Source organism: Camelina sativa, chromosome 6 (genome assembly GCF_030686135.1).
Source record: "Camelina sativa cultivar CO46 ecotype springtype chromosome 6, ASM3068613v1".
In the NCBI taxonomy this organism is placed as follows: Eukaryota; Viridiplantae; Streptophyta; class Magnoliopsida; order Brassicales; family Brassicaceae; genus Camelina; species Camelina sativa.
Window position 1 is genome coordinate 2,141,727 of NC_141885.1, and position 23,248 is coordinate 2,164,974.

Below are 23,248 nucleotides of genomic sequence, written 5' to 3' on the forward strand. Positions count from 1 at the left end.
TCCCTTTGCATAACGCTTCTACCGCTTTTTCAATCCCAAGAAAGCATGAACTGATGATGATGATGACGACATTGTTAAGAGATCAATCAAATCTTGAAAATTGTTGCAAGTACGAGGATAAAGCTTTTGTGGTTTTATAATGCTTCCATCCTTTATTTTGGTCTTCTTATTGCATGCATCTATGAGGATAATGCTTGTGTGGTTTTTTACAACGCTTCCAATTTTCTCTTCGGTCCAAAGATATTATTTTCGGTGGAATGATCATCAACACTTAAAACACATCATTCACGTGAAGTGCATGTAAAAAGAAAACAAAACAAATGAAAGAAGGACACTCTAAAATAAACACCGATTTATTTTTTATTTTTTTTTTTAACTTTCTAACGTCCTTTTTAGTCAAAAAATTATTTATTACAAAAAATAAACACCAAAATATTTAGTCAAATATGTTTTTATATAACTTAAATAAAAGATTTACATCAGTTTTATTTGTCAACAGACCAGTTAGGTCAATTACAATAACTCAACAACCTTAGTTGTTGTATTGATGCATATTAAACCAACTAAAGTCTAAATCAATACATTGAGAAATGAGTTGAACCAGAGCAGATTCTTAGCAAAAGAATCTAAAACCAGAACCAAATAATTTCTGCTCAGTGGTTTTATCAATTTCCTCTGCTAATAAAGGAGTTAAAGTATCACTCCATCCACCAATCTCACCTTTCCTAAAAAATGCCTTAGTCTCCATCCCATTCACTAACTTGCCTTTCTCATTAACCTCCAATTTACTCAGATTCTCAAGACTACACAGCTTTATGATACTGTCCAAAACTCCATTCTCTATCTCTTCTTCTGTAAAAGAACATCCCAAGAACTCAGCGATCCGCATCACCCAATCTCGAGGCTGCTCTCTCATCTCTTCATACATAACAAACAGAACCTTGTCCGGGTTTTCTTGGCTCTCTTTCCAGTACTCTAATGCATGATCCCAAAAGGGTCCATAAACACTTGACCCTCTGCAAAACCCACTGACCATTTCCTCGATTGTGCATCCAACCATCTCCTTGAGCATCAGACTTTTCAAAAAATGCCAAATCGAGACAAAAGCATCTTTCGGGTTCCTGCAGCAGTACACAACTTTACAGGAAGAGTCCTTAATGGACGCAGGGAGTGATCTCAGAGGAATGTGTGTGGAGAAGATCTTAGGAGAAGTATCTTGAGTGTGAAACTGGAAACCTTCGATAAAGGGCACGAGAGAATGGGGGTTGTTATCGAGCAGAGGATGGGATTCTAGAGGGGTTAGGAATTCATGTCTGTGAATCAGAGCAAAGACAAGCGCTTTCAACCAAGTTGTACCTGACTTAGGACTACTTACAAGGATGATGTCTGAATCTTTGGCCTGAAAATGCTTCTGGCTGTATAGAACACCTTCTAAGATATTTGGTGGGTACCAAAACCCTTGGTATTGATAGAGATACTCTGCAAAGAAGCTTCTGTCTTTAGGAAGAGAAGACATCAACTCCTCACATTCTTGGCTAAATTTAGCTTCTGCCAATAACTTTGAAAGAGTGGTTTTGGATTTTGTCATAGATTATAAAGTTGTATTGAGAGAATGCTACAAAGCACAATAACTCTATTTATAACTAGATTATGAGTATCTTAAAATGGGACACTTTTTAAAAAAAACTCAATCTCTCTACTTTTATTATTTTCCTCCAAAAGAATATTTATGGCTTCTAATGAAACTATTTCTATGAATGATAAATATAAATTTATAACAAATGTCAAAAACCCTACCAAAGATGCCTTATATGTAGCTGCATAAAATATAAGAATTTATGTCTTTCCACATAAAGCACAAACAAACTTATTTACTTGAATGAAAAAGTAATTGCTATATTCATTAGACTTTAGCCCCAAATGTCATCAATTTATAATAAGCTTCCATTCAACAACAGAAAAGTTCTACATCTTGTTCTAACCATTCATTTTTCAAAGTATTGCAACAGAGATATTTAAAGTTCCCCAGAAGGCAAGAAGTGGCTAAAATTATCTGAAGATAGTCCATACTCAAACGATTCTACTCGTCACAAACATACCAACCTTAATAACTAGAAATGGTCCTGAGAGATGAACACTCACTTTAAATCATTCGACATCAGCAGCTCCCAGTAAGTACGATGTTGGCGCATCATCTCCAAGTAACGGGATATACTCTGATCCTCTCACGTGAACGCTAAAGCAAGCTAATAAACATACCAAAAAAAAAGGAATTAGAAAAAAAATGTTACTTGGTATCTATAAGTGTGCGGATATGAAATTTGTGCATACCATTCTCGATTTTGATCACACTCTGAAGCATCACTTCCATCTTGGACTTCATGTCGTAACTGTCATCCATCTTAGGCACAACTAGCATAAGTTCCCTATGAATCTGTCGAACAAACTGGCAAATCCGCTGCGCGAATTCGATTTCACCATCTGATATTCGACCAATCGCCATTCTCATAAGCTCTCCAGTCAAATCAGCAAGCTGTGCAAGTAAAAAAATCAATAATTAAACACAACTTAGCAATCCAATTATCCAAACTATAGCTAAAAATCTTTAACAATAACCATAATAAATCAAGAGAGCCTAAAATACCCCAAGAATATAGTCAAGGATATTGATCTGCAACGGCTCTAAAGAAGGGTCACTAAGCGGTACAAGCGTTGCATTAATATCATCAAGAGTACATAGCGTCCCAGACAAACAGAACTTATAAAACGTTGCAGCTTCAACATATTCCTGCACCTGTAAAGCAACCCAAAACCAAAACACATCAGTCAAAATCGTTATCCAAAATGGTTTCCACAAGAACAATGATTTATATATATTTACAGACCCCTGGGGAATAAGCTCGTCTCAGCTTCCAAAAATCAGTCCCTTGAAGCTCTCTCATTAGCCGGGCAAAATGTTGATCCCTCACAGCTTCTAAATCTTTCCCAGCTTTCTCCAAAACTTCATCTTTGTTGTCTTTACTGAGTCTGCCGCATAACATAACATTGTAAAACCAAAAAACAAACAAACAGAATCTTTGATAAACACCAAACCAAAACAACAGAGGCTTTGATGTATTTACCTGTGAACCTGAAAGATAACTTTTTTACTATTCATTGTGATATCACGACTTGCCTTCACCACTCTTTCTCGTTTCTCATTCTACAAAAGATAAAGCACTCTCCTGTATACTCAATTTCATCATAGTCAAGGACTCAAAGTTCCAAATTCACTACAGGACGATACACAAAACCTACCCTCGATTCAAAATAACAGAAGAATCGAAGTTGCAATTCGAAAGATCATTCCTTTGATTGTCTACCTCACAAATCATCCCTAAATAACTCAATCCCATGACGCAAGTTTCAATCTTTTTAACAAAGAAACACTTACGAAGTTATTGAGATAATCAGCGTAAGTAGAGAAAGCATCTTTCATGGAGGATTCAGTAGTCATCGTCCTAGCTTTCTTAACCAATTGTTCAGTACCAGTCTCTGCAACTACACAAACAAAAATTTCCCAAAACCCCTTGTTACGAATCTACTCTTAAATAAAAAGCTTCTCAAAATCATGAATAAGAGTGCAGGAGTATGGGTGTGTATACATACGTTGATGGAGTCGCTGAGGTTTTAATTTGGGAGCCATGAGCATAAAGGCTACTCTTTGGAACGCCGATGAACAACTCAACATCTGTCTGCTTTCTCCGATGCTTGCTCGAAGGTGAAAGGGTTTATTTGTGCGTGATACTTTAGTCTATATTTAAACATTAAATGAGACTATATATGACATCAGGTGCTGTGGTGTAGTGGTTATCACGTTTGCCTTACACGCAAAAGGTCTCCAGTTCGATCCTGGGCAGCACCATTCGAAACCCAATTTTGTCACTTTTTTTTTCTCTCTTAACGTGACAAATGATTGAGTCACTTTTTTTTTTTTTTTTTTTTGTCAACAAACACTCCATTAAATTTAGTTATAAGGTTTTTGATACTCCATTACATAAGAGGAAAGAAAGCCACGGTATGTTGCTTAAGCATATGCACAACATCCGGATCAAATTACAACATAGGATATAATCAACTAACTTGCATAAGAGGAAAAAACCACGGTATATTGCTTAAGCATATGCACAACATCCGGATCAAATTACAACATAGGATACAATCAACTAACTTGCATAAGAGGAAAGAAAGTCACGGTATGTTGCTTAAGCATATGCACAACATCCAGATCAAATTACAACATAGGAGATAACAAAGTTGAAAGCTTAAATAGAAACAATTAAAGCAAAGATAAAGAGGTATTGAAACCTTAAAAATAGTGACGGTGAATTGATCAAGACCGAATCACTGGCCGCAAAACGACAAATTGTCACACTGGAATACAAAGATTCCGAAGAATTTTTAAAAACCTAACTCGCACTAAAGATGATGAATCTTCAGCTTCCTAAACAAAGGGACATCATGTAGGTTGAGAACGAATTCCCAAGAGTCGAGTGCCGGAAAAAAGATCCAAGATAAAACTACCTTGCCACACCACGTAACAAGATCTAGACCAAGTGGATAAAGGAGATCGAAGATTATGACGAAACCATGTAATCATGAGAGTGGAGATATGAGAAGAAAAGGAGAGCCAACCAAAACAACTAGAGCTTGTGTGGCAGTCGCACTATAGGCTACTCATAAAGAAAAGATGATTACTTCAACAGTACGATCTAAAGCTCCTATCATGAGACGCTCTAATCAACTGTCAAACACCAATATGGGGAGTGCCAAATAGGCCCATAAGCAACCTAGGAGAAACTCAGTTCTTTGGCACCAGAATGTAACTACAAACAGTTACAGAGCTACTTTTACATCTTCTTGTCTGAAAAAAATTAGATTTTGGAGATTTCTTCGATAAGTTGTATGTCGCTGTCATTCTCCACCAACAGTTGTACCATAATTTTAATTAGAATTATCAGCAAGGTAGCATGTTTAGAAACTTTATTCATTATGAAGATTATTAGTAGGAAAGTTCTCTCCAACAAGGAGGAAATTAATAATAGTAATCTCTCATCGGTTGAGGAAAACAGATTGTGACCACATCCAATATCTACAAGAAAAGAACGTAAATGGACATTGTGGATAGATAAAAACATGGGCTTTCAATACAATAGACCCATCACTCGAATATGGGATTGCGGGAAGCAGCTTTTGAAATTCAGTGATTTAAAGCGGTTGGAAGCGATTTGGAGTGATTAGGAGCGGTTTGTGTGATTGGTACTAATCGCTAAGAACAGCTACCACCCACAATGAAACGCTGCGTTTGCGGGAGGTAGCGGGAAAACCAATCAACACCTAATATATTTTGAATAGTGTTTTTCGTAAACGCTAAAAATTTGGTTGCCTCGCTTAAACTTGATTACGAGTCGAGCTGAGTAAAATAGCTTAGCTTGGTGACCAAACAAAATCAAAACTATTTAAAACACCTTTCCAAAAGTTAAAAGCTAAAAAGTTCTCAATTCATGATTTTGAAAATAAGCGGCCGAAACGTTATACGCTTCCTCCACACGCACAACAACAGATTCAAAACAAACGCAACTCCCATCCAATCGCTGCTAAACGCCAATTGTCGCGTTACAGTAACAACTCGAAACATGGTGACACTGATCGTAGCCACCACCTCCGATCCTGCGTCGATCAATCCCGCAGCGGCGCTTCTCGCCATGCCCGGTTGGACCGCCGGACCTACCTTGCCGCCGGTAAAGTTTTAATCTTTCTCCGCCGGTAAAGTCTCAACCTTTATCCCGTCGTCTGATTCTGTTCTTTTTACAGGACATCAAGAGTTTCACAAACAAGCAAGCGAGAGTGATTCAACACGATGGATCTATAGTTAAAGAAGACGATCTCGATTTACGTTGGGAAGAAGCTACAGGTGAAGTTATTGATGAAGTCATCTTCCTCAGCCGTCACACCGCCGTCTCGAATCGTCCTGCTTTAACTGTTCATCCGATTGGTATGTAAAAATCCAAACTTTCGAATTGGGTTTATGATTTTTGTTCTGAAGGATGTTTTGGTTGATAAGTGTAGGAGTGCTTCATCTAAAGGATGGTGAATCACCGCCTCAGGGTGGGAAGCCTGGATGGGCGGCGTTGCCAAACCCTAGAATTGGTCCATGGTTTCGTCTTTTGAAGAAAATGGCTGAAGCTCATGGTTTAGTTCCTGAGTTTGAGGTATTTGGCTGTTGTGTCTCTTCATGAGTTTGCTTATGATTGGAATTGTAGTTTGGTTTAAGGTGATGAGAATGCAAATTGCTTTTGTGTGGATGTAGATTACATTGGAAGCCACTCATCATGGACCAATAACTAACAAGCCAACGATGTTCTTGGAGATTGGTGAGAGCTCTCTGCTTTGTTCCTTTTGTCTGAATTGAAAAGCTATATTCTTTCTTGAAATAGCCGTTTTCATGTGTCTGAATTGATCTCTGAGATTGATTAACGCGATGAAGCGTGGTTGTTGAGTATTCGAGGCTCTGATTAATCATTGCTTATTGTGTATATGTAGGAAGTACAGAGGAATACTGGAAGAGACAAGATGCGGCTCAAGTCATGGCTCTTGTAAGTGTAAAAAGTTTGTTACAATAAGGTCATTGTTCTTGTTTCTTTTTGGTTCATGTGGATTATATAATACCTCTTTGGGGTTTTAAAGTTTGCTTTATATTCATCATTATGTTTAACAAGAGTAATTAGCCACAATTTTGAGGCTCATGACTTGCCAGTAGATTTTAGTCTATATCTTTTCTTCATGAGCATACGCTAATGTTGTTGCCAATATACATAAGCTTGGTTCCATTTAGTAAAAATCAACTGTGTTTTGCGATTCAGTTAATGTGGGAAGGACTTGGGTTAGGAGGTGGTGATGCAGTGGGGAACTGGAACAGGTATATCTATAGTAGCTTGACCATAACCTCGAGATAAAGAAAAAAAGTAGTATCGATCGTAACTAGTGTGGATTGTTTTAGGTGGACAGTGAAACTGGAAAGAGGAAGGTTCTCTTAGGGATTGGAGGTGGACATTATGCTCCTCGTCACATGGATATCGTTTTGTAAGTTGTCGTCAAGAACTCTGCTTTGTGCGATCACAACATTGAATCAGTACTTTGTCTGATTGTTTTAAGTCTACGTTCATCAGGAAAGAAGATATTTGGGTAGGCCATTTGCTTTCTGGATACTCATTACCAATGGAAGAGCCAACTCAAACCAAACCAAATCCTGGAGAGAATCAAATTGGTGGAAATTGGAGACAATCAATTAAGGCAGCATTTGAAGCTACTAAAGCAGCATTCCCCGGAGGCGAGATCTTGGCTCATGTTGACCAAAAGTAAAGTCTAAATTCATTCTCCTCCTAACATTGTTTGACCTTCAAAATGGATAATGAGTTAAGGTTTTGTTTTCTTTATTACAGGAGCTTCAAAGGATGGCAAAGGAAGCCCATTACAGAGTTCTTGGCAGAAGAGAGCATCAATGTTGGGAAGCCAAACGATTTCACCTGAACTGTGAGATCCATATATAAGATCTGAGTTATGGTTTATTCAGAATCTCTCATTTGACTAAGTTGAGATTAATATTCATCTGTAAGCTCTTTTTATAGTTCAATTTTAGATAGAAGGAATAAAACATGAAAAGACAAAAACACAGTAGAAATGTAGAATCAACAGAAGCTGCTGAGTTGAGTTTTGTTTTTGTCTCTTTTCATAGTTGAGAGACTTTTGAGAACTTGGAAAGAAAAGAAATGTCACTTTTATCTCTATTAGTCAGTGGCATGGTTGACTTTACTTGAGTTTTAGATTGAAAATTCTTTTTGAGTTTTATGGTTCCTAACTTTGACTGAAGATTCACAAAATTTCAATACCAGAATTAATGTATTTAGTTAAACTATTGAAGATTTACAAATTGTTTTGAAAATCTAGCAAAAAGTAAGGAAAATTAAAGGGATTTCTATAAACTCAAAAAAAACCCTCCAAATATCTTTTATTTTTTTTGTAAGTTTACCTTTAACTTATAAAAAAAAGTAATAAAAAGATAATCAGCTACACTAACTATATCATAATACATGACCACACATACCAGTTATACCATGATATGTGCTCAACATCACAACAATCTTATTCAGGTACATTGTTCATCAGAATCCGGTATTGACCGGCGTTGACCAATAAAAATATGCAACTTTTTTTGTTTTTAATATTTTTTTTTTTGTATGAATAAATTATTTTGGTTTTTTAATATTAAAAACCAAAATAAACAAAATTAAATAAGAGTATATCAAAATCGAATCTATCAGATTGAGAAACTTAAATCTACTCTTAAAATTTTCAAACACCAATGAAGATACACATAAAAGTTATATTGCTCATTGAATTCGATTTCATAGGCTTTTTTACAAATTAATGTTAAACTTGAAAAAAAAAAATCTGAAGGATTAACCTAAAAATAAACAATAAAATTTCATTCATTTACATCCACTGATCAGTGATCAACATCAATCTTCACCAAAAAAAAACAAAAAAACATCAACTACATCAATTATACATTGGTCATACTCGCACTTTTGTTAGTGCCTTTTCTTTTGCTTCGTTTCCTCGAAGAAGATGGGAAAGTATCATTTCCTCCACTTTGGTACCTTGGTACGTGGTTCAATAGTATTATGATATAACATATATATAATTTTCTTACGGTTTTATAGTTTGAACTATGTGTTTTGAAATAAGAACTTACAAAATCATCAATTCTAAAGAACTTGTATAAATGAATCTCCGATAAGTTATATAGAACACGTAGAAGAATCTGGGGAATTGAAAATAACGTGACCTCTGCGCATTTTATAGAGAATATATAATAATACATGACATGATCTAGTGCATGCACCTATTAATTAGTATTGTCATGTTTATTTTATTTAAATCCAGAACCCTCCCCCAACCTATAAAGTTTGAGGAGATAATATAGTTTTGAAATATGAACAAGCATTCATACTATAGCCCTGACAAAAATAAAATTGTTTTCTTCTTGATCCATTATATTGTAAATACTAAAAACTAAAATCTTTCATTTTTTTTGTTTGTTAAAGGGTATGCAATTTTATAAATTAGTATCTAAATGGACTATTTCCGGATTTAAGCCCATACAAAATCCCAAAAGGCTCAATCCACAAACATCAAACCAAACTAAACCATCTAATACAAAACCGATCCGAGTTCACAAAACCGAACTAAACTGGATGACATGAAACCCTAATCTATAACTGAAAGACACAGTTGCAGCCGCCGACCATGAACTGCAGATACTCGTCGGAGTGGGACTTCCGGTGAGCCTAGACGGCGCGAGTCGAACGGAGATGGTGATCCAGGATTCGTTGCCATCCCGCCACCGTAGAGCCATTTTGAGAAGGATGAAGAAAACCGATCTTGTCTTTGTCGAGGAGTTCCTTGCGCAGTCGTGAGAGAGCAAAGCAGTAGGGAGTAGATCGGGAGACCTTTGACGGTGGCTTAGCCTCACCAGACCGCATACTACCTCCCCCATCGTACAACAATCCCATAAAACCTCTAGAATCTCCAATCGCCCGACCTAACCACCTTCCTCTCTCGTTCTTTGCCGGGAAACCTCCTTCTTCCACTCCGCGTAGCTATACTGCCGGTAGAACTCTTACCGTCGGTGTCTCGCAGATGCTTCTCCTTGTCACAGCTCCCTTGATATTGATCAGATTGTTTTGCCGAGATGATGCCGCAGACTACTGATGAAGAACCATGAGCTTCAGAGTTCTCGTCGTCGCTGGACCCAACGGAGAACTCCACCGTCGATGCAAGAAGTCGTGCTCAGAAGAGGAGGAGTTTTGAGAGAGAAATCGCCGCGAGTGAGATCCACGCGACGCTCTCTCGACTTTTTCTAAGAATATTAAAGTTTTTATTTTGTTTTCATAAAATAGCATATTACTCAAACTATCATCTATGATATCGACTCTTCATCCGCAAATGAGATAGTTTAAACCCGGTAGAATCCAAAGCCATATTTTGAAAGAATCAAATTAGATCATGAATTCGAGCTTCCACTACATATTTATTCTAATCTCATCGATGATCCAATAAAAGCTATAAAAAAATAAAAAACAAATGGATTATATATTTTAGATCCGTAATATATATATATATATATATATATATATATATATCAAAACGAAAAAAGAAAGATGGTTTATCAAATTTACTTTAACACATTTTTGAAGTATATTTATGTGCTATCTTTACGGATCGTGTCAAAATTGAAATATATAAACCAGTTCAATGATTCATAACTTCATTAATAATATTTATAATTTATTTTATTAACAATAAATAAGATAATTAATAAATATTCTAATATTATCAAGATTCTAATCATTTAATCCAAAATTCTAACTTAAAACCAAAATTATTTAAAATCGAAATTAAATAATATATATTAAAATTTAATAAATTATTTATTCAGTTATTCTTAATAAAATATACATATTTATAATTCTTTCAAATTCAATACTTATTTATTTAATAACAAATACGGTAAATGTTTGCAAATACAATAAAAAAAAAATATATATATATATATATATATAAAAGTTTAATATTTTATTAAAAACAATGAATATTATTATTTTTACATTATATATAGAAATATACAAAATAGTATCCCGTGATTTACCACACGATGAATCCTACTACATTACATTGCTACATAGATATATCACAGACAAGCAGAAATCAACTACAACTACTATTTAAAACTAAGCAAGCATTGGAAATGCATAACTTAATAATTTTGAAATTATAGTAATTATATATATAGGGTTAGCTAAAACGTAGGATGAAACGTAGGCCCATTTTAACGTAAGCCAACGAAACATAGCCGTCGATAAGCAAAAGAACAGTTAATAAACTCGCTGGCACACGGAGAGATCGTACGGTACTCATTAGCTGTGGCCCTGTACGACTATTTTAAACACCTCCTCTCTTCCACGTACGCAACATAACACGACGAAGTAAGCTTTATCTACTAGTACTACTAATACTACTATTACATTAGTTTAGCTGCCTGCACAGGTAATATCTGGTGCACACGCGTCACTTCAACTGTGGCTGTTTTCACCTTCGAGAATCATCCTCTTTCCCCAATCCCTAAACAATTATAGTTAGCAAAATATTAGTAAAAAACTACGTTTATCGAGTGTTGTAACACGACGTACCGTAACAAAGATAATCTACATCCTCGGTTTAATGCATAAATAGACTAAAACTAGTTGTTCTTGTATACATATGCGCTTAATCTTTGGTTTAGGCTACAAAGCTTAGATTTAATAGCCTTTAACATAATTTTTTAAAGAAACCATTTTAAATCAATATTTCACTAGAACAGAGGTTTTGGATACTACATTATTATTATTTTTTAACTGCTTTCATTTACACAAGGAACCATAATAAATATGTGGCAATAAGAAATTTATGAAACTAAAGGATTGGTGTGACTTAGAACTCACGTCTATATCATATTCATGGATATTATATGAACCACTAACTAACTACCATTAATAATTATATTAAAGTAAAGATTTTTTTTTGTTTGAAAAAAAATAAAAACAGCAAATTGTACAACGCTTTTCATTAGGACTAAAAAAAGTACTCATAATAATAATACACAAATTTCGAAATTATCAAAGAATAAAAAAGAAACACAATGTGAAGAACTAATTATTTTTTAAAACAGATAATAAAATAAAAATGGAGAGAAGAGAAGAAGAGACAAAAATATGAACCGCTTAAACCAAATTCTTTTGGCAGATAGTTGACTTTTTATTTGTTTTCTCTATAAATCCCAAAAACTTTATATATTTCATTTGTCTATTATATATAAATCTGAATCATCCAAACAAAACAAAATAAAAAGTCAAATCCTTAAAGAGAAAAATACTCTCTTTGGAGGAGGAGTAGTAGTACATCGTTTCACAGCTCCGATTTCTCCAAAGCTCTTTCTCTTACTTCTTCTTCTTCTCCCTTTTAAACCGCCTCTTTATTTTCTGGGAAAATCAAAACCAAAACCAAAACAAAAAATCCAATCTTTTTTGTTCCCTTTTCTCCAAGAAAAAATAAAAAAAAGAAAAAAGTTTTCAATCTTTTCCACTAATAGTTCATACACTCGATAGAGAGACAGAGGCAGAGAAAAGGTACGATTTTTATTAATATTATTGCTGATGATCTCATGATTATGAAGAGACCTTTCAATATTTTCCGAGAAAAGTTTCATTCTTTTTTTTTTTGCCTTTTTTCCCCCTCAGTAAAATAAAGAGATTTTAGTGTATAGGTAAGTGAATGATTCAAGAAAGTTTTCATTTTTTTTTTCCGGGAAAAATAAAAAAAAGTTTCAATTTTTTTGCTAATATATTTTGTTTTATTGGGTTCGAATTAGAAAAGGGTGGGCATTAAATGTTGTTTTCCATGGCTGAGGAATTTTTATTATTATGATGATGAAAGGGTTTGGTTTGGTTTTGTAATTTAATGTTTGATAACCAAAGGAGGGGAGAGGCAAGGCATTAAAAGAAGAAAGAGATTGTGTACCCTCCTCTCTCCCTTTTTACTACTAGACTTAAAGTTTTTTTTGTTATCTCTTTCTTCTCTTCTCTCTGTGTTCTTATTTATTGCAGAGATAGTGATTTTTTTAATTGACCTTTGAACATCCCTTTTTTACTTTAATTTCGAGTTTTTTTTTATTAACAGCTAAAAAGTATCTGGCCTTTTTTTTTTTTTTTTCTCTATTCAAAAGGTTTGATTTTTTTTTTTAGTTCTTACAAGTGATTCGGAATCTTCTGTTCTTAGGGTTTTTGTTCCGTTGTTAATGGAGGAAGAAGGCTGAGTCTTGTTTACTTTACTAATCAAGTAAGTCTTCTTTTGTAGTTTGTGATTTGTTCTCTCACTGTTCTATGTAAAAGATTCTTCTTAAAGTTTTTGATTCATGTTTAGACCTTTTTTTATTTGGATTCTTGTTGTTAGATCTATTTATATTCCTCTAGTTTAGTTTTTTGTTTTGTTTTTTTTTTTATTTGTTTTGTTTTGTGTTAGAACCAACTTGGATTTTTTTCTCAGTTCTAGATTCTTCCTTCTCTGCAAATTCCAATTGTTTATTTGATATTCCTGTGAAAGAGAAAATTCTAATGTTGACAAAAGAATTATAAATTTGATTGATTTGATTGCATTGCAGCTGTTTTGAAACAAAAGCTTGTGTAAGCTTTGTGAAGAAAATAAAAATAAAGCTTTCTTCTTTTTGTCCCTTTTTTGATTTCTCTCTTTCTTATGACAGTGTGAAAAGATTCTTCATTCCTTGCTTATTAGATAAAAACTTTGCCACATTTGTGTAACCATGATTTTTATCCTTATCATTGATTGCAAATTTTTGCTACAAATCATCATTCTTATAGCTCGTTACAAGTAATCTAGATTAAGCTAGTTTTGAAATTTTTTTTGCTTGCGTGTTATTATTGTGGTGTGTTTCAGCTTTTTATTTATCTAAATGTCTTTTTCTTTTGATTAGCAAAAAGTTGGAAAAGTGGTCATTTTAGTGGTTGATTGCATCTTTTTGCTGTTTTTATTATCTGTTTAAACCTCATGATGGTTTCGGTTTTGGACTTGAAGAAATAAAGAAACGAATCTTTCACATGTGTGTGTGACTGACCAATATGTTTAAGTTATGTATGTATTTTGCCTTATGATTTGTTTCTGTCACAATCTTCCTGTCCCATTGCTTCGTTGAACAACTCTCATATGTAGGTTGCTTCTGTATCTAACCTTGAGATTATCTAGATAGATAGATAGATAGATTCTATCCTCTAGGATGAAGTAATCTTATACTTTGTCCTCTCTTTGCAACTTACATTCTATGGATCCTGCTTGATAGAGTTTATTCTCTTGGACGTGTAGATCGCGACTGGTGTTTGAAGATATAGCTCTGCTTTGTTGAAGAACTCTTCTCTCTATGCAAGATTTACTCTCTTGAACGATGAGAGCAGGTATAGAGTCGTTTAGTTTCTGATCTTTAACTGCTTTGTAGCTTTAAGATGCTTCTGTGGTCTTTGAAAATGTTATGGAAATAAGTAGTTTTTTTCTGTTTTCAGATAATGATCACCCGCTTGGTAACTCGGTGGAGAGTTGCAAAGATGAAACTAAGCCTCATCAACTCCCTAAAGAAAACTGGAAAGATGCAGAGCTAAAGATTTCAGATAATGGGAAGACCAACAGCAATGTGTGTGAGTTGTTCTATGATACAAGAAGCGGCGACGAATGGGATAAAGAGAACGATGGAAACATATTGGAACCTCATTCTTGTGCAGACTCCGATGAGGCCAGGAAGCAAATTCGAGATGCTAGTCATGATTGTGTTGCTGCTATAGGGGATTTTACTGAGAAACTTGATCCGGTTTTCTATATGGACAAGAATGTTACCGCCTGTGATTTACCTGAGATTGTTGTTTGTTACAAGGAGAATGGTTACCATGTCGTTAAAGATATATGTGTCGATGAAGGTGTTCCTGTTCAAGAGAAGTTCTTATTTGGCGAGAAGGATTCTGTAAAGTCCAGCTCAAACTCAAACCAGTGTGCCTCAGAGGATTTGAAGAAAGCCGACAACAAAACAAATGTGAATCCTACAGAAACAAAGTCCTTGGAAGACAGCAATAGTAAAGTTGATGTTTCTGAGGTTTGTAATGGTACTAAGACAGTCCAAGATGCTGAAGAATCTTCAAGAGAAGATTTGGCTGATGCTGAAGGTTCTAGCAATTACGATCAAGAGCATTTGATTGTGACAGATGAAACCAATGACTCGCCCATGCTTGCTTCAAATCCATCTGAAATTTCTCCTGAAGTTGAATCTGAAGAGAATTTGAAGGACGGAGTGGCTGTTTCATCGGAGAATGTCTTAGCGGAATCGTTGACCTTGGGAGACATTCTTTCAAGGGAAGATGAGCAAAAAGCTCTCAAAAACGACAATTGCAACAGACTTGAAGAACATTCTCCTCCTCAGCTTCAGGCAATCTACACCATACCATCAAATGACGTTTCAGTTAATCTAATCCAAAAGTTTCTAACTTGCTAATGTGACTGCAGGACAAGGACAAAAGAAGCTTAGATACTACTGTTCTCGAATCAGAGGAGCCAAAAACAGCAGAGGAGGAGCTTTCCTCTGCTCTTACAACAACCTCTCAGGAACCAAACAAAACTTGCAACGACCCGGAGAAGCCTGAAACTGAGAATCATCAAGCAAAACTGCTTAGTGGAAAACTCTCAAGAAGACGATAAACTTTCCTCAAGCAGATTTGGAGAGACAAGTTTCTCTGCAGCAGAATCAGTTTCAATCTCAGGTCATATAACATACTCAGGACCAATTGCATACTCTGGAAGCCTCTCTGTTCGATCGGATGCAAGCACAACGAGCGGAAGATCCTTCGCTTTCCCTATGTATTTTTTTGATTCTTCATCTCATCACTTTATGAGACTTACAAAACATATAACCTGTTTGCTGAAGTTTTGATGATTTTTTTATGTTGCAGATTGCAATCAGAATGGAACAGTAGTCCTGTAAGAATGGCAAAAGCTGACAAGAGAAGACAAAAAGGAGGATGGAGACACACTCTTCTCTGCTGTAGATTCTCTTGATGCCTCTCCTCCATAATTTTTAGTCCTAAAGCTTTTCTACTTTGAAGCACAGAAGAAGAAGAAAGATCTACTAAATTTACAATATTTTCTTAAATTTGGAGTGCTTTTTTTTCAGTATTGAAAGTAAATAATTTTCTTCTTTTTTTTTTTTTTATGGGTGAGTGATTTATAGTCATGCCATGGTGTGTGTAATTGGCATTTTGGTAGTTTACCATTTTTGGTTAACAGTTTAGGGGCTATAAGTTTTGGTTTCAGAATGGTTGGTTTATGTGTAACCGATGCGTTTATTATAATTTTTACAATGAAGAGTCTTTTAGATTAACTTCTGTTATGTAAAAATTACGAATATCCAAAACAAAATTTCAAACCAAGTACAATAGCCAGAAATTTTCAACACATGGAGTAGCCAGAACAAGAAACTGTTGAGCTTACATTCAAAACAAAACTTGGACAAATAATAGCTAAAGGGGAAAACTTGAAACACGAGAGAACCATAGAAAAGTTTTGGGATCAAACTTAAAACCTTTTTGAGCATCTGAGAAAGGAAGTTGTTACTCGGCCATGTCTTCCTCGTCATCATCATCTTCTTCCTCTTCACTGAGGTCAAGATCAGCAAGCAATTCTTCAATAGGTACAGTTGGTGCACCTTCTCCATCTGTCATCGAAGCAGTCTCAGAAGCTTGGTAATCCTTGTCCTTGTACAATGATATGTTGAACCTTAGCTCAGGGTTTTCTTCAAGATCCCTCAAAAACTCTTCGTATTCCTTGTCTGTCTTCTCTGGATCAACCCTGCCTCTTGAATCCTCCATTTCCATTGGAAGCGACTTGAGCTTCCAGTTACGGGGTTTCTTCTGCTTCCTCTCTCTCTGCTCTTCGTAACATTTCTTGATCAGAATTGCTTCAGGAAGCCCATTCTTCACACTCAGACGGTATTTCTCCATTTCATTGTCGTTCACATTGGCTCCATAGATGTCATAGCCCAGAGCTTGATCCCCCGGTTTCAGAATGTGTCCTAGATGAGTTTGGACGTAAAACATCTTACCAATGTCTGATTCACGGGCTATTTGGACATAGGATAGAGCGTACTTTTGCCCGCCAACAGTCGCCTCTCCAACAGGCGATTCAACATCAAACACAAAGTACTTCACAAGCTGTCTGCTGGTGAGCGCAGATCGAAATCCAGATCTCCAGTACTGTCTCGCATCCAAGAAGGCACACCTTAGAGTTCTCGGATCAAGTAGAGTGATGTTATCAGACACTTTAGTGCACACCACAAGTGGACCAAGGTTTCCCAAGCCGCTAGCAACTTTGGAAGGCAAGCACACAAGATCCTCACGGCAAACAGGACAGATCTTAACAGAGTAAGTGTACTTATAGTTGTACAAACTGCTCTTGACATCATGAGACACCAGCTGTTGGTCCTGACGATACTCAATAGGGACAACTTTCCTCAGAAACTCCACAAAGCTATTAGCATGACTTTTATTCCCAAAGAAGAAATCAATCCCCTGATCAACCTGCTGGATCCTAATGGCTCGTGAAGCAGCATCGTGCCTAAGAATCAACTGTTCCAGATAAAAGAACGTCCTCCTATGAGAAACATGCTGCCTAAGCTGAACAGAAGCAACCCACTGATCAGGATTAGCCTGAAACCTAGAGCAAGACTCACAGAGATTATCTCTAACCGTATACTCAACAGGATAAGACTGCTCAAGAACAGCACCGTTAAGAACCTCAGCTTGAACGGTCAACTTAACCTTAATCCTCTTGGAATGAGGCTCAGTCCAAACGAATTCAGCATTCTTAAGCTTCACTTTATTGAGATTCTTCAACCTCTTGATACAAAAGGTCAAAAGCTCTTTAGATTCCCACTGAGCTTTGATCCAAGTCTTTGGTGGCTGCAAGTAACAAGTGCACTCAGGGCAATAGAAGATCTGAATACTCTTCTGCAAACCTTCAGTGATATCGACTTCGGAACGAAGACAATTCACACACATGTTGGCTGCGTTTGGTGGCATGGGAACACCACACTTGCAACACAATACACTTCCGATGGTTTGCTGAACCTTGAACATGCCTGATTCATCCATTACTGACATCTCTATCTTCTGTAAAACATCAAAATCAAATACAACGATGAGCAACAAATTTGATAACATAAACAATCATTATCTAGAGATCTGAATCGGAATTAGAGATTTCTACACAACAGCGAACACGATGAAAACAAATTGATTCCGATTAAAAAGTTTCTACGAAGATTGATACGAACCTTAGAGAAGGAAGAAATGAAAAAAAAAGAAAGAAAGGATGAGGATCGAAGAAGCTTTGCTTACCTGAGAAGAACAAGTCGGAGTTTTGAAGAGAGCCAAGGCGGCGATGGTGAAGAGGCGGTTAAGGTTTTTTTTCACAAAACCCTAAATTGTTAGAAAAATAAAACAAAATGCTGACTAATGTGTATACATATGATTCAACTGTAGTTAATTTAAAATCCACCGGCGATGACTGCAATTGTACTGTAGATTAATTCGTTAATACTAGACTTTGGAGTTCTCAATCTTTTTTCCTTCTTTGAGAGTTAGATAAGAAATAAAATATATATTATACAATAATAATACATATTTTTTACTATGATTCATTGAAAATTTGTTAAAGTTGAGGACATTTTCTGTTATAAATTAGACTGGTTAGTTAAAGTGATAATTTTTAAAAATAAATAAAAAACAGTAAAAAATAATGAAATAATGCAAAAATACAGGAAATATTAAGAAGAGTCGACACAAAAAGATAGAATATGACGAATAAAACACAATGAGGGCAAAAAAAACAAAATTATACTGTTTCAAGAATTAGAAACATTTTGATGGGACTTTTTTATATCGTTTTGTTTAGTTTTCGTTTTAAATTTACTGTTATGATATGATGCTTGGTTACATCTTACGATAAAGCAATGGTAAATTTGTTATCCCAATAGTAAAATAGAATACTAATATGAAGCTAACGAAAGGAACTCGAGAAAACTTTACTGTTTTATTATAAGGGAATTTAAGGAGAATAAAAGTTGGGAGAAATGCCATTTTTGTTTTTTTTTTCAGAAATAATATTTTCTAAGTTTATGGCATAAGAGAAAAAGATATTTCTATTCTACTTAAAGAAAAAGAAGATTAAAACGAAAAAAGAATTTTACTAGAAATGCTATTTTCAAAATAAAAGTTGTGGAAAATGCCACTTTCAAATTTTTCTTCTTTAAAATGCCATTTTTCAATTCTATGCCACTTATAAAAAGACAAAATACCCCTAAAATAAAAAGAGAGTAAAAGAGGGTGTGGGCTATTTTGTGCATTATCAAAAACATCATTAATAAACATTTTTCTTTTTCATTAAATCATTGGTTCTTAACGTTCTACAATTAAAGCTTTGATTGGTTTTAGAATTATATTGTGATTGACATTAGTTTCTTAGAAACATGTTGTTCATCATTCTGGTGACAAGTTAATGTGATGGACAAAAACTTTGATTATTGTATCTCTTCCATCGGATCTTCATATTTGCAATGTAGACATTTTTATTGGTTATCAATGAACACAAATAGTCATACCAAACATATATGATCCACTCAAGAGAACGACAGACATAATAGTGGTGGACAAAAATCTTGGTTGTTCGATCTGGTCCACCGGTTCTACAAACCTACAATGTGAGCACTTTTTTGTGAGCGATGGACACAAAATGCCAGACCAAACAGATATGGCCAACTTAATAGAACGAAAGACATAATAGTGGTGGACAAAAACTTTGGTTGTTGGATCTGGTCCACCAGATCTGCTAACATGCAATGTGGACAAGTTTTCTTGTTTGCAATGGACATAAAACGCCAGACAAAATGGATTTTGTCTACTCAAGAGAACAAATGACTTACTAGTGGTGGAAAAAAATTTGGTCTGCTGGATCTAGTCCACCGGATTTGCAGACATGCAATGTTGACAATTTTTTTTGTTAGCAATGGACACAAAACGCCAGTCCAAACCAGAGAAGGTCAACTCAAGAGAACAAATGACATAAAAATGGTGGACAAAAAACCTGGTCAACTGGATCTGGTCCACCGGACCAAAGTGTTTGAAGACTGAAAGCAAAAAAAATAGGGTAAGAAAATGAGAGCAGAAAGTTCACCGAAAATTCAACCTTTGAGAGTTATGTCCACCAACTTGTTAGGTTTCCTAAGAAATAGACAACAAATGAGAGTTAGTCAATTATTGCAATGGACATAAAACGCCAGACAAAATGGATCTTATCTACACAAGAGAACAAATGACTTACTAGTGGTGGAAAAAAATTTGGTCTGCTGGATCTAGTCCACCGGATTTGCAGACATGCAATGTTGACAATTTTTTTTGTTTGCAATGGACACAAAACACCAGTCCAAACCAGAGAAGGTCAACTCAAGAGAACAAATGACATAAAAATGGTGGACAAAAAACCTGGTCAACTGGATCTGGTCCACCGGACCAAAGTGTTTGAAGACTGAAAGCAAAAAAAATAGGGTAAGAAAATGAGAGCAGAAAGTTCACCGAAAATTCAACCTTTGAGAGTTATGTCCACCAACTTGTTGAGTTTCCTAAGAAATAGACAACAAATGAGAGTTAGTCAATTATTGATAAAGAAGATAATATAGACAAGCTAAGATCTGGTCCATTAATTAAAAGGACTCTAACGATAGCAAATGAATCTCATACCCAGCTTTAGAAGGAAGAATCTCTCTGACGGCGATAGGAGCATCTCATGTTATAGATGAAGGGATTTCTCATATGCAGCGGGTGAAATTGGATAAGATGTAAAGCTTTGTTGGAGTAAATTATGGAAGAAACTATCTATTTTTGCAGAGCTTGGTTGTCTATTTTAAGATGAATTTGGATGGAGAGACTCACAAAAAAAAAATTAGAATATGAAAAAAGGAGAGTTGCAGAGAACGAAAACGGTTAAAAGAGATGAAAAGTTGTTGAAAAAAAAATTATTTGGAGAAAGAGATTGGAGTTAGATTGTAGAGGGCAATATAGTCTTTTTAGTTGTTTCTATGGCACCCAGGAAAAAGAATTATTGAAAGTGGCATATCCCAAAAGAATGTTCACTGTTCATGGCACTCTTAATAAATTTCTCAAAAAAAAATTGGGATGAGTGACGTATATTTTGAAACAGAGACAATTTTGTGGCACAAAACACACACGTGCTGAACTTCTAGTGGACATGATCCAACGCCCATTTGTCCATCCCAGTCAGGTTTAGTCCATCCCATTTGTCTTTCGTCCTCTGAAGTGGAAAAGATCCGCTTGGTTGGACTCTACTAGTCCACCTGCAGGTCTATTGATGCATGAAATGATCTTATTGTGTCTATGGTGGACCAGATTTAAAGCTCGAACAAGTTTTTTGTCAACCACAATTATGTCCTTCGGTCTTAGTAGACCACATCCGCTTGGGTGGACAAGTTTACAAAACTTGTCCACCATAGTTATGTCCTTCTCTCTCTTAGTGGACCATATTCGCTTGAACGACGATACTTGTCCATCAATAACATGAAACAATTTTCTCCACCTTCAGGCTTGCTGACACATTTTATTGAGAAATATCATACTCAGTCTTGATCTAAGCATATTTAGTCCACCGGATCTGGTCTATCGGAAATAAAATTGGGTTAGATCTCAGATATGGTCCATTAAAGTTTTATGGAGAAAGAAATAAACAGAAGAAACTCAAATTGAAAAATATTATACTCAACCTTGAGGAGAGCATCCCAGAACGAACAAAACACATTGTTCATCCACGGCAAAGACAAGCAGATTAAATGGAGTGGTGATTTTGAAAGGATTTCTTTGTTTTGAAGAAAGAAAGAGGAGAGAAGGAGAGAAGGAGATGAGAGATCGAGAAAAATGAGAATAGAAAAAGAGGAATGAGATAGAAATAGGAGAAGGGTATTATTGTCATTTTCAATAAATGAAAGTGGACCCTATGGTATTCTAGAGAAGGTTAATTGAAAGTGGCATTTACGCTGAAGAATGATACTGTACATGGCAGATCTGATAAATTTTCCTTATTATAATCTCAACTTGTCTTACAATCTTGGTCTACGTTGTCTTATATAGAGACTAAAGGAACAATCTAGAGTGTGATGACTCATTGTTACAGCTGTGAGAAAGACTAGTCATCATCCTTGTCTTGCAACACACCAAATCGGTTATGGAGGAGAGGTTTGGCAGGTACAGTCAAGTTTGTCTTGACTTATGAGTGTTGACTAGGCTTCTTCATTAGGCTTCCTCCTTGTTGGACTGTTTGGTGGTCCGTCTCACATATATCACTTATATTCCCCCTCAAACTTGTGGTGGGTGAACCACTAACACCAAGTTTGCTTCTTAGATCCTCGAACTCACGCTTTGGCAAGCATTTGGTAAAGATATCTGCCAGTTGTAGTTTTGCCGGAACATGCTTCGTCTCAATTGTTCCTAGTGCCACTTGCTATCTAATATAGTGAAAATTAGTGTCAAAGTGCTTTGATAGTTTATGTAGAGCAGGATTTGCACTTAAGTACATTGTAGAAAGGTTGTCACATTGGAGCATAGTAGGAAACTGTTGTGAAATCTGCAGATCTTGGAGAGGGAATGAGAGCTAGGTTATCTCGTGTGTTGTGGCTGTAAGTGCCTTGTACCCTGCTTCGGTGGACGAGTTGGAGACTGTTTCTTTCCTTCTAGTTTACCAACTTATCAGATTTGGACCAAGGAGGATGCAAAAACCTGTGGTGGAGCGGCGAGTCTTCTTACAACCTGCATGATCACTGTCACAGTTGGCTGATAGAGATAGATTAGAGCTCCTTTTAATATATAGACCCATATGTAAAGTACCTTTGATGTACCGCATAATTCGTTTGAGCAACCCAAAGTCAGAAACTGTTTGTTCATGCATTCGTTGACACACAAATTTGATTGCAAATTGAATGTCAGGTCTAGTTATTGAAAGATATTGAAGCTTCCCTGCAAGACTTTGAAAAAAGGTAGGCTCGGAGAACAGTTCATGATGCATTTTGTCCAGGTTTTGTGGCAGCAGTGTCGGCATAGGATTGCAATCAGACATAACAGCTTGATGGAGAATATCTTTTGCCCGCATAGGCTGTTTGATGGAGAAAGTATCCCTCTGACCATTTTTGAATCTCAACACCAAGAAAGTAGCTTGGAGCTCCTAAGTCTTTCATTGAAAAACGTTGATTCAGAGACTTGAGTAGTTCTTGGAGCAGGTTTTGATCATTTCCAGTAAGTAACATATTATCAACGTACATTAGCAACACCAGTGATTTACTATTCTTATGATAGGTAAATAGAGAGGGGTCAGACTTGCAGCAGGTGAATCCCAATTCAATCAAGTATCTGCTGAAGGTATCAAGCCAGGCCCTTGGTGCCTGTTTGAGACCGTATAACACCTTTGTAAGTCTACAGACATGAGAGGGTCTCTCCTTATCTACAAA

The 23,248-nt window shown here is 35.8% G+C and overlaps 3 protein-coding genes, 1 non-coding gene and 2 pseudogenes across 11 annotated transcripts; 3 read left to right on the forward strand and 3 right to left on the reverse strand.

The window, feature by feature from the left end:
• Positions 1-435: 435 nt before the first annotated feature.
• On the reverse strand, positions 436-1,732 carry LOC104790136 (cytosolic sulfotransferase 13 pseudogene; annotated as a pseudogene). Its single transcript, XR_015560280.1, has one exon. The product of XR_015560280.1 is annotated as a cytosolic sulfotransferase 13 pseudogene (transcript).
• LOC104790137 (uncharacterized) lies at positions 436-3,782 on the reverse strand. Of its 4 annotated transcripts, XR_015560281.1 has the most exons (9): positions 3,649-3,782; positions 3,434-3,540; positions 3,123-3,202; positions 2,886-3,027; positions 2,645-2,794; positions 2,332-2,533; positions 2,143-2,246; positions 1,357-1,479; positions 436-1,236 (listed from the first exon to the last, which is right to left on the reverse strand). XR_015560281.1 is itself a non-coding variant. In XM_087455737.1 (8 exons), the coding sequence occupies exons 1-7, from the start codon at positions 3,728-3,730 to the stop codon at positions 2,149-2,151; spliced, it is 861 nt and encodes a 286-aa protein (XP_087311863.1). In that variant the 5' UTR covers positions 3,731-3,782; the 3' UTR covers positions 436-1,479; positions 2,143-2,148. The 4 variants fall into 4 exon arrangements, 3 of the variants coding, with proteins under 3 accessions (XP_087311863.1, XP_087311862.1, XP_010514148.1); XM_087455737.1 differs by having other exon boundaries at positions 436-1,479; XM_087455736.1 differs by having other exon boundaries at positions 436-1,558.
• Positions 3,783-3,831: 49 nt separating this feature from the next.
• TRNAV-UAC (transfer RNA valine (anticodon UAC)) lies at positions 3,832-3,904 on the forward strand. Its single transcript has one exon. It is a non-coding gene; the product is annotated as a tRNA-Val (tRNA).
• A 1,559-nt stretch (positions 3,905-5,463) lies between these two features.
• Positions 5,464-7,826, forward strand: LOC104790138 (D-aminoacyl-tRNA deacylase). 2 transcript variants are annotated; one of them, XR_015560279.1, is made up of 9 exons: positions 5,464-5,780; positions 5,854-6,034; positions 6,109-6,251; positions 6,350-6,413; positions 6,583-6,635; positions 6,903-6,958; positions 7,040-7,122; positions 7,209-7,397; positions 7,482-7,826. XR_015560279.1 is itself a non-coding variant. In XM_010515847.3 (9 exons), the coding sequence occupies exons 1-9, from the start codon at positions 5,544-5,546 to the stop codon at positions 7,567-7,569; spliced, it is 1,086 nt and encodes a 361-aa protein (XP_010514149.2). In that variant the 5' UTR covers positions 5,498-5,543; the 3' UTR covers positions 7,570-7,826. The 2 variants fall into 2 exon arrangements, 1 of the variants encoding a protein (XP_010514149.2); XM_010515847.3 differs by having other exon boundaries at positions 5,498-5,780; positions 7,048-7,122.
• A 4,763-nt stretch (positions 7,827-12,589) lies between these two features.
• On the forward strand, positions 12,590-16,066 carry LOC109133465 (uncharacterized; annotated as a pseudogene). The gene is made up of 5 exons (XR_015560282.1): positions 12,590-12,975; positions 14,014-14,102; positions 14,208-15,118; positions 15,196-15,546; positions 15,639-16,066. The product of XR_015560282.1 is annotated as an uncharacterized LOC109133465 (transcript).
• Positions 16,056-18,314, reverse strand: LOC104790139 (uncharacterized). Of its 2 annotated transcripts, none has more exons than XM_087455740.1 (2): positions 18,081-18,314; positions 16,056-17,852 (listed from the first exon to the last, which is right to left on the reverse strand). In XM_087455740.1, the coding sequence occupies exon 2, from the start codon at positions 17,841-17,843 to the stop codon at positions 16,296-16,298; it is 1,548 nt and encodes a 515-aa protein (XP_087311866.1). In that variant the 5' UTR covers positions 17,844-17,852; positions 18,081-18,314; the 3' UTR covers positions 16,056-16,295. The 2 variants fall into 2 exon arrangements, with proteins under 2 accessions (XP_087311866.1, XP_087311867.1); XM_087455741.1 differs by having other exon boundaries at positions 18,017-18,096.
• Positions 18,315-23,248: the final 4,934 nt, after the last annotated feature.

Coding starts and splice junctions, on each gene's coding strand:
- LOC104790138 (XM_010515847.3), top strand. CDS start 5,544: ATGATTTTGAAAATAAGCGGCCGAAACGTTATACGCTTCCTCCACACG. Junction 6,035..6,108: donor TTTAACTGTTCATCCGATTG/GTATGTAAAAAT, acceptor TGATAAGTGTAG/GAGTGCTTCATCTAAAGGAT. Junction 6,959..7,047: donor GCAGTGGGGAACTGGAACAG/GTATATCTATAG, acceptor TTAGGTGGACAG/TGAAACTGGAAAGAGGAAGG.
- LOC104790139 (XM_087455740.1), bottom strand. CDS start 17,843: ATGTCAGTAATGGATGAATCAGGCATGTTCAAGGTTCAGCAAACCATC.
- LOC104790137 (XM_087455737.1), bottom strand. CDS start 3,730: ATGTTGAGTTGTTCATCGGCGTTCCAAAGAGTAGCCTTTATGCTCATG. Junction 3,028..3,122: donor GTTATCTTTCAGGTTCACAG/GTAAATACATCA, acceptor GTTATGCGGCAG/ACTCAGTAAAGACAACAAAG. Junction 2,534..2,644: donor TCCTTGACTATATTCTTGGG/GTATTTTAGGCT, acceptor TTACTTGCACAG/CTTGCTGATTTGACTGGAGA.